The following is a 13085-nucleotide window of genomic DNA, read 5'->3' on the forward strand; positions in this document are numbered from 1 at the left end:
TTAAGTATCTACTAACCTAGACTCGACTGGCATTAAAGAATGCCTACATTCCCTCAGTGGACACGCAATGTGCACCATTCTTTGTTGCCTGCTCTTTCGTATGTGTCTGCCACAGCTGATGCGTATATCAAGTGAAGAACTACATGGCTTGCTATTAAAAACTGAAACAATTAAAACTATGTAGCTGCTGTTCTCCTCCGCAACTCAGTTTTTCAGATATTTGAATCACTCAGCCGGTTTTCAAAGTGAAAGTATTTGAGAACTGCCTGGAAAGCAAGTTATTTTACACTAAACATCTACCAGACACTATTTCTGTGAGGTGGTTATTCTATGAATTTCACCTTGTTAATTCCTTCAAGTTTTCATTTCCTTCCCGCGCCTGAGAAAATTTGCCTTATTTTCGAAAAAAGGCGGGAAAACCCCCTAAAAGTCATAAAACTCTAATGAAAATCACACCATCAGATTCAGCGTATCAGAAAACCCTACCATAGAAGTTTCAAGCTCCTATCTGCAAAAATGTGGAATTTTGTATTTGTTTTGCCAGAAGAAAGATCACGGATGCGTGTTTATTTGTTGTTTTGTTTGTTTGTTTTTTTCCCAGGTGTGATCGTATCGATCCAGTAGTCCTAGAATATCGTAAGAAGGCTCATTGAATGGAAATTAAAAGCTCTAATGCCCTTTTTAACCGTTTCAAGCTTAGTAGCAGAGAAGGAGTTTGCGGTAAAAGTTGCTGAGTGATAGATCTTGCCAAAAGAGACGGAGAACTTCTGTTTAGAAGAAACGGGGAGATCTAAACGATCAATTTAGGAAGTGGAACTACCTTCCAGGAAGTTATGACGGTGGTAGACTCCAGGATGACAATTTGAGAGAAAATTCCAAGAAACAGGGAGGGTCTAAGACAATATAAGATGGATATAATAATTTTAGGACAATAGTTTGTGAAGTAGTATAAGGTGTCTTAAATAGGAGAGTTAGAAACATAGCTAGGAATATTAGCGAAGAAACTTGAATCTTGATAGAAAGACCAGGGATTTGTAGAAGTTTTTGAGTGATACATCATATGAGAAATGGGAAGAAAGTAAGAGAAGTAGAGAAACATTAAGTTTTGCATTAATCCAGGAGATGTGAAACGGAGGCCATGGGTAAAATTGCCGAGGATCTGGAAGATACAGTCAAACGGCATAATCATAAAATATTGTATTGGTATGTTCAGAAACTGATGGAAGTGCTATCAATTAAGAAGTGCTATAAGAGAAATAGGCAGAACATTTTGAGAATGTGCTAATTCGGGATAAATTTGAAGGAAATAATACAAAAAAAAAATATTTTTGATAATTTGGAAGTGAAGGAAGATTTATTCTGCGAAAAATTGGGGACAATATTAAAAGGGTTGAAAAATAATAAGACCTCACGTCCTTATAACGTGGTAAATGAGCTTTTGAAATATGGATTTGAAGTTAGAAATAAGTTACTGAAGATAAGGAGTATCATTTTTGAACGGAAAACAAATCTATTATAACGTGGTAAATGAGCTTTTGAAATATGGATTTGAAGTTAGAAATAAGTTAGTGAAGATAAGGAGTATCATTTTTGAAAAAGAGGAAATACCTAGTAATTTTAGGAAAAGTTGATCAGAGTGAGTTTGGTAACAACAGAGGCATTAGTTTGATTTCTTCTGAAAGCAAATTATTTAGGATGATGACACTTGTTAAATAAGAGATGTTGCTGATAAGTTTCAAAGAGAAGAGCAGTGTGAGAAAAGAGCAGCGCCAAAACGTTTTAAAGGAAGGAATAGAAGAAGGATGAGCCCACCAAATTTTCATTTTTAGATTAATAATTGAGCAGTGTCCGAATCGTCAGCCCCTCTTTATAGATTACGAACATACATTTGATTCAGCTGATCGAAAAGCTTTAGTGAAGGCCCTTTCCTTGCATTGTATACCAGATAAGTACATTAAAGTGATTAGCGCTATGTACGAAAATAAAATTGCTATGGCAAAGGTACGAAGTAAGGTTAGTAGATGGCTCCGTGTCAAGTCAAGAGTCGAGCAGAGTTGTGTCCAGTTCCCGTATTGCGCTGGCCTTTATCCTAAGGAACAGGGCAAAGGCTATGGAGAACATGGAATCAAATGGGAAGGTCAAACTTTCCTTCACTTGGATTTTGCAGATGATTTGAGGGTTTTAGAAAAAAATACTAGTGAAAACAATGAATTTTGACGGTTTTGACACGTCTGGGTGTAATATTAGATAATGCCAAGACACTAGTCATGTAGATTAGGAGTAAATGAGGTTGAAGCAGTGAGGCTAGGAAACAGAAGATCGATCAAGTGGATAACTTCACTTATTACTGCTACTGCTAACAATTCACTGCAGTACCAAGCCGCCTCAGGCCGACTCTGCTACACACGCTCCTCCGTCATCCCGCTGCCCTTACTTGGGGAGTATTACTAGTAAGGATGTTAGGTGCAGTGAAGATGTAAAAAGAAGGATAGCCAAGGCCCAGGGTGTGTTTTCACAGGTGAAAAAAGGTTTGAAAATGTAGAAATATAAGCCTGCGACCTAAGATTAGAATATTAAAAGCCATGGTTTTGACAGTGGTCAAGTATGGCCCTGAAACACGGGAGCTTCGAAAGGCTGAGGAGGATTTGTTAAATGTTTTCCTAAGGAACTGTTCAAGGATAGTTTTTGGTACTTGTTGGAATGATCGTATTCCAAACAGTAAGTTGTACGAAGCATGTGATTCGATACTGCTTTCTAGGGATATAATTAAAGATATGAAGGTGACGATGGCTGGCCTTATTTTACGGATGAAGGATGACAGTTTGCCAAAGATTGTTCTGTTGGCCCATCCATCTAAGACCAAACGGAAAAAGGTCGTCTCTGAATGATATGAGAAGAGGCACTATAAAAAAGGATTAAAACGAAATTAGACCGACATCGGAAAGGGATGAAGAGTGAAGCTTTAAATAGATTTGAATGGAGGGAGAGCGTGTGGAGCTACGTTGGGCTCTGCCAGCTTGGTGCTGCAGTGAGTTGTTAGTAATAGTAGTAGTAATGTTACTCCGACGAGTTTACCTCCCGCAAATTTTCTGTGAAGTATGGAGCTCCTCAGGGTACGATTCTGCAACCCACCCTTTCATTTGGTTGACAATACAACGGACGGTCTAGCTATTGACAAACACGGAGACCCAGTCAAACATTTTCTTTCCCTTAAGTGAATCTGGAGGCATAGGAGTGGTTAGTTTCAACGTATCTGAGACAAGGGAAGTTTCAGTTACCCAATCGCAGATCCTGCATTGATATTCTGGCTTGATCCTTAAGAAGCTATTAAGCAAATTGATAAACTGCGTCTTTTGGGAGCACATTCATATTCAAGTTTCTTGTGGGGTGCACACCAGACCTGCCGAAAAAGGTGACTCATGATTCTTCATTCCAAAAATGTAACACTATCCCGCTCAATCAGCCCTCTGTCTTTTCAAAAGAGCGCCTAAAATCCTTTTGGTACTTCTAGTGGATTTAAAATAAGGCTTAATCAGGGCTTGAGAGTGAGCTAAAACAACAATTGGATACCATTACAGCCTATTATGAAACCCTATATAGCCTGAAGGGTCGTAGTCTGCACGTATATCGATTTTGAGTTACCATTCTTTGACGGACTATCTTGCCTAGTGCCGTCGTTTTCCGAGGCAACACGGCAAACATGCAAGAATGCAGCATGTGCTGCAGTGCTGCCCTTTGAGGAATTTTGTGAGATAAATTATCCTAAGAGATAAAAAATTATCTTTGAAAACCTGTCTGTTGTTACTATAAAAGACAACTTAACTGACACAACCCGAGATAAACCCCCCTGCAGTTAAGTACTTGATTAGTATCATTTCAGGTCCCAAGTTTTACTGGCATAGCCCCGTAAAAGATGCTAGATAAAAAAAAGAAAAAGAAAAAAGAGAACCTAGTGGTTTTATGAATCTAGATTTTATGAAGGGGTTTTATATTAATTTTTAAATAATAATAATAAGTTTTGTTCGGATTGTCACCAGAAACAGATTTTATTTTGAATATAAATTTTAACAAATACTAATAACACCATTCTTTTTTGTAGGGTTATCAATTTGCAGGGTCAGGATGGCTTCTCAATCGAAAAAATATATTGTCAGGTTTAGTTGCACTAAAATGGCACGTATTTAAGCTCTCCTAAAAGAACTTTTCGGGGGGGGGGGGGGAGAGAATTTACGAAATTATGGATGCTGTAAAAATTCAGAGATGTCTGGGGGAGAAGGGGAAGGTTGAGTCCGACTCTCCCCGGATTACGTGCCTATGGACATTTTATATTAATAATCATGCTCAAGTTCCTCTAGTTTACTTCGAGCGAAAATCCTAATTATTGTCGGGTTTAAATTTTAAATTTTGGTCCCCCGCCTGTGATGACAGCCGTTGCTATGTTATTCCTTAAAGATTGAACACCTAAAGAAGATGTGGCATCATGGAACAACCGTTTACAAAGTTATGAGTTTAAGGCAGATGGCACTATTCTTTTATTTACGTAGTTTTCACAGGTCTTATTTTTAGTTGTTGAGATTTCAATTTTGTGAATATAAAAGGGACCGTTTCATGGTCGTCCTAGCCGAGTGGTTTGCGCGCTATACTTGAGACCTATTGTCCGTAAGGACAGGGGTTCGAGCCCTGGTTTTGTTGGTTATTTGGTTTGAAAGGGGGTCAGTGTCGTAACTCTGTAAGCTCAGCCAGAGTCGACCCAGCTCTAAATGAGTACCCGGAGAAATATGGGAAAGGTAAACAGGAAGGGTGTGTGAAAGCGCCGGATGGTTTTCCTTCTAATTAGATAATACTTTAGGGTTTCCCGTATAGTTCTTCTCTTTTTGTTGTTTTTCTAAGCCCCCCCCCCTATTCTCGAAACGAAATCTCGTTTACGTACCTTGGTTAATTGTGTGCTTCAGTATGATGGATGTGTATTTTTAATGTACAAACTTTGACTGACTGGCTACGAAGTTCGATATAAACTTGGTGAAACTTGCTACGAAAAAAAAGATTGCTGTTTTCTTGGTTTTAGGGAATATTCATATGGACGTGCATGGTTGTCAGTTACTGAAATGCTTTGATACTCAAATCCCAGCAAATCTGAAACGTAATTTTCACCAATTTGTCTTCAGAACTTCTTATAATAGCATTTGCTTCACCTTTGTAGTTTGGTGTAAGCTCTAATCTAAGCATCAATGGAACCCCATGTGTATTTATAGGTGCTCACAAGTCAACTCTGATTGGAGGGGGGTGTGGGATTTGAGGAGTGTTCCTGTAGAGGCAAACCCGTGAATAAGAAAAGTATAGTTGTTGGCCATAATTTTCTACTTTTCTAGGGGAAAGAGGGACCCTAAGCCCCGTTGTGAAGAGGTGTACGTATTGCACCTTCTTAATTTTTTCTCTTTTGATTTCAGGCAGTACGTGGTTAACAGCGTTTGTGGCTCGGTCGTTCCGACAGGCTCAGTCCTACATTGCCATTGAGGATTCTGTTATTGACGAAGCGTTGGAGTGGCTCGCCGCCAATCAAGCTCCAAATGGGAGCTTCCCAGAGATAGGGAAAGTCTCCCACAGTGACATGCAAGGGGGCGCAGCTAAAGGAGTCCCGCTTACTGCCTATGCTCTACTTGCCTTCCTTGAAAAATCCAACGGACAAGATAACCATAAAGATACTGTAGATAAGGCAAAGAGATTTTTGCGGGGAGAACTTCCCAATATGAGAGACCCGTATGTTATTGCTGTTTCAACATATGCGTTGAATTTAGCTGAAGATAGTGGGCAATTTGAGGCTTTTGAGCTTTTAGAAAGCAAGAAAAATACTTCAATGGAGGGAAAGTTGTATTGGTCCCGCGAGATAGATGAAGAAGCTATGAAGAACCCAAGAAATTTGTTGACAAAACCAGTTGATATTGAAATGACTGCCTATGCATTGCTCACCTACATCCATCGAGGTCTGGTTCCAGAAGCATTGCCTATTATGAAATGGCTTGTGTCTAAGAGAAATTCCCAAGGAGGTTTTGAGTCGACCCAGGATACAGTTATTGGGCTTTTTGCTCTGGCTGAGCTTGCTGAGCGTATTATTGTTTCAAACACAGATGTCAATGTCAAATTTGAATTTGAAGGGGGTGAACATCTTGTTTACCTTCGTAAGGAAAATGCTATGGTTCTTCAGAATTTAATATTACCAACAACTACTAAGAATGTAGATTTAACGGCGAGTGGCAGCGGTTTTGCTGTAGTACAGGTTTCATATAGCTATAATGTTAATATAACAGGCGAGTGGCCTCTATTCAATCTAGATACACAGCTGTTTCAACGTGCTAATGAAAACAGGATGCAGCTTACTATTTGCTCCAGCTTTGTTGGTACGTACGGCACGAATGAGTCTAATATGGCTGTCTTGGACGTAAGTGTGCCCTCTGGATTCACTGTGGATGAAGATTCCGTTCCGGGCCTTACTACTTACAAAGACGTTAAGCTGGCTGAAATGAAAGAAGATGGCTCTGGAGTGTTGATCTATTTTGATTCGGTAACACAGGATACCGTTTGCCCTTCGGTAACAGCATTTCGTACTTATAAAGTAGCTGAACAGCGGAAAGTCCCTGTGGTAATGTATGATTATTATGATAATTCAAGAAGAGCCCGTGTTTTCTACGACCCAATACCGGCTAAGATCTGCGATATTTGTGATGGAAGTGAATGTAAGTCTAGATGTCAGAATTTACCAGGATGGAAAGTTGAAGACGGTGCTTCTGTTGGGGGTGTAGATGATTCTCCAACCGGGGATAATGGAGCTGGAACCATTCACACGCTTTCTGTCTCACTTATAGTATTAGCAATTCTTAATTTTCTTTTCCACTGATAAAGATCTTAAAAACTAGATGATATTTTAAAGTTTGACCCTTTATACAAATTATTTAATTAATTAATATACTAATTTACTCATTTTTAAAATTTCTTGTTGACATTTCCAACCTTCTTATTGCGCATGCGCTTGAAAATCAATTAACAAATATATATGTACTGTAGTAATGTCCATAATTTTTTTTATCTGCTTTCAAAATATTGTAGAAATAAGAAGATATTGATAAGAAAAAAAAGAGTAACATAATGGAAAAGTGAAAAAAGTGCAATGTCAAAACGAACAAAATGTATATCTCAAAACGAGAAAAAGAAAGGAAGTAACAGAATAAGGCTTTTGAAGCTAAGGGTCTTAAACTATATCAAGTGCTCTGAATAGGAGGTAATTGGTAAAGAATCGTATAGCCTCCGTATTTCGTAAACTGATCCTTCATATTTCATAACGAAATCTATATAAAAACTTATGTGGCTTGTACATTGATGTACGTTTGAGTTTTGTCCTGGTTGTATCAACCGCAGCTTAAGTGCGCTAGGTCAAAACCCTCTCCTAATCTGTCAGCCTAAACAACAGTGAAGGGCTTGAGGACCTCCCCTCAAATCAAAGAAAGTGAATAGGAGGTGTTCTGTTGGTGCTTAAGTCTGGGTGTAATAAGAATTTGTTATCATTAGTCTCGCTAGGGGTGCAGCTTCAATCAGCAGAAGTGTAAAATGTCAGAAATAACTCAGATTAAGTTTGATTTAAAAAAATTTAAATTAAAATCTTGATAAAAATCCAGGAACAAAGGCAGAAAAGAAATGAGATTAAAGAAGCAAAATTAAAAGGGCAAATGTGTAAAAAAGAATAAAGAGAAAAAGAGGAAATGTGAATAGAACCGGTTGTTAATAAACTGGGTATTATATGCCTGGGTATAATAAGAATTTGTTATTTAGTCTTTCCGACGGCGCAGCATCACTCAGCAGAAATGCAAAAATTCAGAACTAACTGAAATTAAATTTAATCTTAATGAGTTTAATTAAATTTTAATAAAAATAAAAAAAAAATAAAAAAAGGGAAATGCGAATAGACCCAGCTGTTACTAAACTGGATAACTTTTCAAATAATACAAATAGTGTGTCTATCCTCGGTTTATGATTTAACGGATAATGGTAAATAGTGTTAGTTGTTTGTTTCTCGCTGTCGAACTTGATATTTCTCTTTTATCAGTTAATCGTAATTTTTGCCCTATCTTTGCTTGGAATTGTCATGCGAAGATTAGAACATTGGAAATGTCAAAAGAATCTTCACTCATAATTTATTAATTGTTAATTTAGTTATGGTGATGGTAGCTAAGTTAAATTTATTAGCTTTGAGGTATTTTCTTGCTTGATATATATTATATAGCCTATTCCACAAATTCTCATTTTAACTGGCGGTTTTGAGAAGAATTGAATAACTGGAATATAGAATAAAAAAAATTCGTCACGGTTAGCAGAACTAAATGGATTATTTCTTTTTTATAAGATTAGTCTCGATTTAGAAGTTTCGTTCAGTAAAAAATTTCCTAGTGTACATTCTCATTTTTTTTTTCATTTTTGAAAGAAAACTGAACTTTTTCATTGCTGAAAAAAATGTACTGCCATTTTTAGCTCCACGTTGGACGTGTGGAAAGGCCTGTTTAGAATGGATCTTTGTTTTGACAAATCTGTTTAAGAAAAATATATGTATCATAGGTCTCTTTATATGCACATATCTATCTATTTATACATATATATATATACCCTTTCTGAGATCCACCTTTTGAGGGCTACCGTTAGCTTAAAGGTGTACATTTGAATTTGTGGAAAAGTCTGTTTAGAAAAGATAATTCTATAATTTTGGTGATGGTCATGTGATTATTTTTGTATGAGAGGTGTGTCTACTTAGGTTTTGTATTTTTTTGGAGCTATTTTGACTTTCACACTTGGCGCTCTCTAAATTGAAAGTGAAGAGAAAATTTGATCAATCAGAATGACAATTAGGAATAGAGTCTCGCATTCCCTCTTTTTTTTAATATATATATATATATATATATATATATATATATATATATATATATATATATATATATATATATATATATATATATATATATATATATATATATATATATATATATATATATATATATATATATGTATATATATGCATGTTATTTACCTTAGTAGATGTTAGGTAAATATTTTGCTTGGTGTGTGTTTTGGAACTTTTCGATAACTTTTTGAAATATTAGGGGCTGGACAGACATAGCGGTTCAGTAGGCGTATTTGACGGTAGCTTACAAACTAGGATCTCTTTCTGGGTTAAGATTCAGTTTGATCGATTTGAGGCTGACTTATTAGTCTGAGAGGTTTTCTAAATATTTTCTAAATATTTTTAAAATAAGGATTGGGGGGTTACTTACTACCTCACTTGAAAGTTTCGCCAAGCAACTCGAGTGTTCACGTTTTAGAAATTTAAATACTTTGCCGGAATGTGCTTTCTGTGAAAAAGTCAGCTTATAATTGCTTCTAAGACGCTCGGAGAAAAGTCTACGTCTGTCTAGCTTTTTCGATCGTAAATTTATCGCGAACGCTAGATTGAAGATATGATTTGTCAGTAAAAGCAAAGATTGTATACAGTAAAATGCTTAATTGTCTATTTTTGGTTGTTAAAAATGAGTTGCAATCCGCTTGAACTGTGCAGAACCATTTTGCATTGTTTTCGAAGAAAGGTATTTTCCTAAATACATTCTTAGACCACACTGGCTATACATGACAAATGAAACTCAGAGAGGAAAGAAAATAACAAAATGAAAAATAAAATCAAAAAAGGTGAAAAACCGAGGATTTTGTCTGCCATTGGTAAATCATGAAAAAGAATAAATAAGCAAATATTTCGACAAGGACCTCTACCGAGTCGTCCTCAGTACTAAACAAAAAAGAAAGAAAAGAAAAAGAAACCAACAAAAATCGAACCTTTCGAAGTTTAATTGTCATTTTGTGAAAATTCTTCAGGTTCAATTCTTCCATTAATTAAGGCTTGAATGAGCGTTGCCACATTTTTAGACACACCTTCTGCTTGCTCGTTCCTTAGTTTGTGGAGCGTCGCTAGGAAATTTTTACACTTTAATTTCGCCGTTTCTGGAGTCATAATAGTCTTCTGTTCTTCAGCATAAGTGACTTTCTTCTTGGCATAGGTGTCAGGAACCCAAACATTTTCAACTTTTGGAAATGCAGCCTTCGGTTGAGCAACAGGAATATTTATCACAGTGGGTCTATGTATGCCTTTGCCCTGGCTCGGACGTTGAGGCAAAGGGGTTTTACCTCCTTGCATTGGAGAGCGAAGGTAAGCAGGGGCTTTTCGTCAGCTCCTGCGGTATCAACGATTAGACATCTGCTTTCGTCCTTGATTCCAACTACCAGGTTGTTTTTCACAAGTAATTTTGGCATGCTTCAAGATAGATATAATGTCTCCGACAACAATTACTCCCATGTCCTTGAGGTAGTCCTTATTGAAATCAACAAGCAGCTCCTTCTTTATTCGTTCTTTTTGGAAAATTTTTGCATAGTTTTCAGTTGCTCCTTCAGGAACACCTGCCTCTTTGAAAAAGGTTATCCAATCAAAACCAGTGTTTTGTGCCTGTCCAAAAGGTGTTGCAGCACTCCCAAATAAGCTTGTTGTGGGTTGTTGAGGAGCTCCACCAAAAGCTGATTGGTTGTAATTGGACCCTCCTTTACTCATTTTTGTCTAAGACGTCTACAAAATGTATCTAGACTACAAAATAAAGCTATAAATAAAAATAAAATTATAAATAAAAATAAAATCTAAAGAGACTTTTAAAGAGACTTTTTTTCAAAAGGTTCGATTTTCGTTGGTTTCTTTTTCTTTTTTTTCTTTTTTGTTTAGCACTGAGGACGACTCGGCGGAGGTTCTTGTCGAAATATTTGCTTATTTCTTCTTCTTCATGGTTCGCCACTGGCTGACAAAATCCTCATTTTTTCACATTTTTTTGATTTTATTTTTCATTTTGTTATTTTCTTTCCTCTCTGAGTTTCATTTGTCAAGGTATTTTCCTAAGTGAAACAACTTTTTCATGAGAAACGGGTGATTATAAGGTTTTTGGATAAATAAAAAATCTCATATTTCTAGGTCTGGAAATGTAAAGTTTTTTATGGGGCTTTTTTTTATAGGCTAAAACCTTCATCTTTCTACGTGTGTGTTTTAAATACACATTTGATTTTGTCGAGATTTTTTTTTGTTGGGGGGGGGGGGGGACTTCGACGCTAAAGTTTTCATCTGTGTATGTGCATGTTTTAAATACGATTCAGATATTGTCTGGGTGTGGACGTTTAGAAGAAAATATGTGCCTTTTTCCTGTCTCTGATCGGATTTTTATGGTTGTGTTTTAATAAAAAAAAGTTTTATACTTTTCCGTCCTGTTGTTTAAATCGAAGGATGATTGTTGATATTTAATTAAAATATTTTACTCATTTTTGTTTGTTTTAAATCAGGCTGTTTGAAAGAAAGAGAAGGCTTTTAATGTTGTCATTTAACAGTTTTCTTTTTTATAAAGAAAAGAGCCGCATTTTTATTCCAGATACGCCAAAGCTTGGTTAACGAACCAAGGGATTCAGTGGGAGACAGAAAGAGTGAAAAAAATGCCAGGTCTTGTTTACTCCGGTTTCAGACTTTATATAGCGATTTTATTTTAAGTGGGCCCTCTTCCAACTTTCTGTGACTACTAGTTTGGTACAGTCGCGCCTAAAAAATATCTGCCATGCAAAGAAGTGGTTTTCCTTGTTGTAATTTTCCTAGACAGGACTTTTGACCATGGTGATTCCAGTGATCCAGTTTCCTTTTTGTTTCGACACCATTTTCGGGGGGTTAGGCTCTTTTAATATTCCCATAAAATTTCTAATAAGCTTTTATTACTAAGATTAGCCGGAAACATAATTACCATTCCTGAATTAACTTAAAATGGCGATTCTTCGACACTTGACAACAAGTGCATATCCAGGATTTTTGTTGGGGGGTCATTTTACACAAAACTTCAAAAAATGCATTAAACATTTCTTTAGGTGCATTTTTGTTAAATTTTAACCAGTTGGACAAATATTTCGGGTGGGGGGGGGGTCAAACTCGGTGACTCCACCCCCCCTGGACACGGTCTTGCTTGACAGTTTTTATTTCAAATCGCCTTCCCGATTACTATGGGCCGTGATTGGCTCTACTACGTTGCAGCCATATCTGCAACCATGTTTGTTATAGAGACGTTTTTGCGTAATCTCATCACCGGAATCAAATTCCAGGTCCTGCATCGGAGCACTGCAGCCGAGTTCTAATTTTTATTTTCCTTTCAGTTATTCTATATTTTTCTGAAACGAGAAACCACCGAAAACAAAACGAAGTCAGTTGTACCGGGGTGCGAAAAGCAAGAGTGTAGATAGAATTGCATTCTGAAGCGTTTCGAGCTGGTTTTGGTGGACGGGTATAAGCGACAACCCAAAATTTTGTTATAGTAAAATTATTGGAAATTAAACTGTAAGAAAAATCCCTACTTTATATTTCGATTTACTTTGTTAAAATGTTCCTTGAAATAGAATGTTTCATTTGTCATCAACTTGATTTCAACTGAAGCATTGAATGGAACTTTCCCGTCTAGGTTGGGTTCGTTTAATAAACTATTTGATGATCAAGCTCACAATCAATGGTTGAGCTTGTTCCTAGAGATCGTATGACTTACTACGGACCGGATCTGACGAGGCCTACCGACCGTTCTTGCCAATTCTCACATGCTTATCTAATTAGCATAGAGTTGATCATTCGCTACCTTCATTTTTTTACTCTAAGAGATGCTATATATATTTATTTGTAACCCACTTACATCACAAGATAAATAGTGGAGTACAATAAAAAAAACAGAAAAAAACACAAACAATAAATCACCAATAACAATTAAACAACAAAAACATTAAATAAATAAAAATTAATAAAACAATCGGATCAAACCATGGTGAGGTGACAAATGCCATTACGCGGTTTCCAAAAGTTTCTCGGGTTAACCCATCAGCCTCTGACTAATATTCGGAAGGTAAAGCGTACTCGTTATTTTTCAATTCCTATATCGAAGAAGAAAAAAGAGAAGATATTTACAAAAACAAAAATAGGCCACTCGAATATCACTAAAATCCTTAGG

At 36.6% G+C, this 13085-nt stretch overlaps 1 protein-coding gene across 4 annotated transcripts in view; it reads left to right on the forward strand.

Moving 5' to 3' along the window:
• LOC148945404 (CD109 antigen-like) overlaps window positions 1-8479 on the forward strand; it is a 135106-nt gene extending 126627 nt beyond the window's left edge. For all 4 annotated transcript variants that reach the window (XM_089099330.1, XM_089099331.1, XM_089099332.1 and 1 more), the window contains exon 16: window positions 5448-8479. In XM_089099330.1, coding sequence (XP_088955456.1) covers window positions 5448-6892 — 1445 coding nt within the window. In that variant the 3' untranslated portion in view covers window positions 6893-8479. The remainder of the gene's footprint in view (window positions 1-5447) is intronic.
• The last annotated feature ends 4606 nt before the right edge of the window (window positions 8480-13085 follow it).

The sequence above is a fragment of the Artemia sp. Qi Xiang Cuo genome, chromosome 13 (assembly GCF_049724085.1).
Source record: "Artemia sp. Qi Xiang Cuo chromosome 13, ASM4972408v1, whole genome shotgun sequence".
Classification (NCBI taxonomy): domain Eukaryota; kingdom Metazoa; phylum Arthropoda; class Branchiopoda; order Anostraca; family Artemiidae; genus Artemia; species Artemia sp. Qi Xiang Cuo.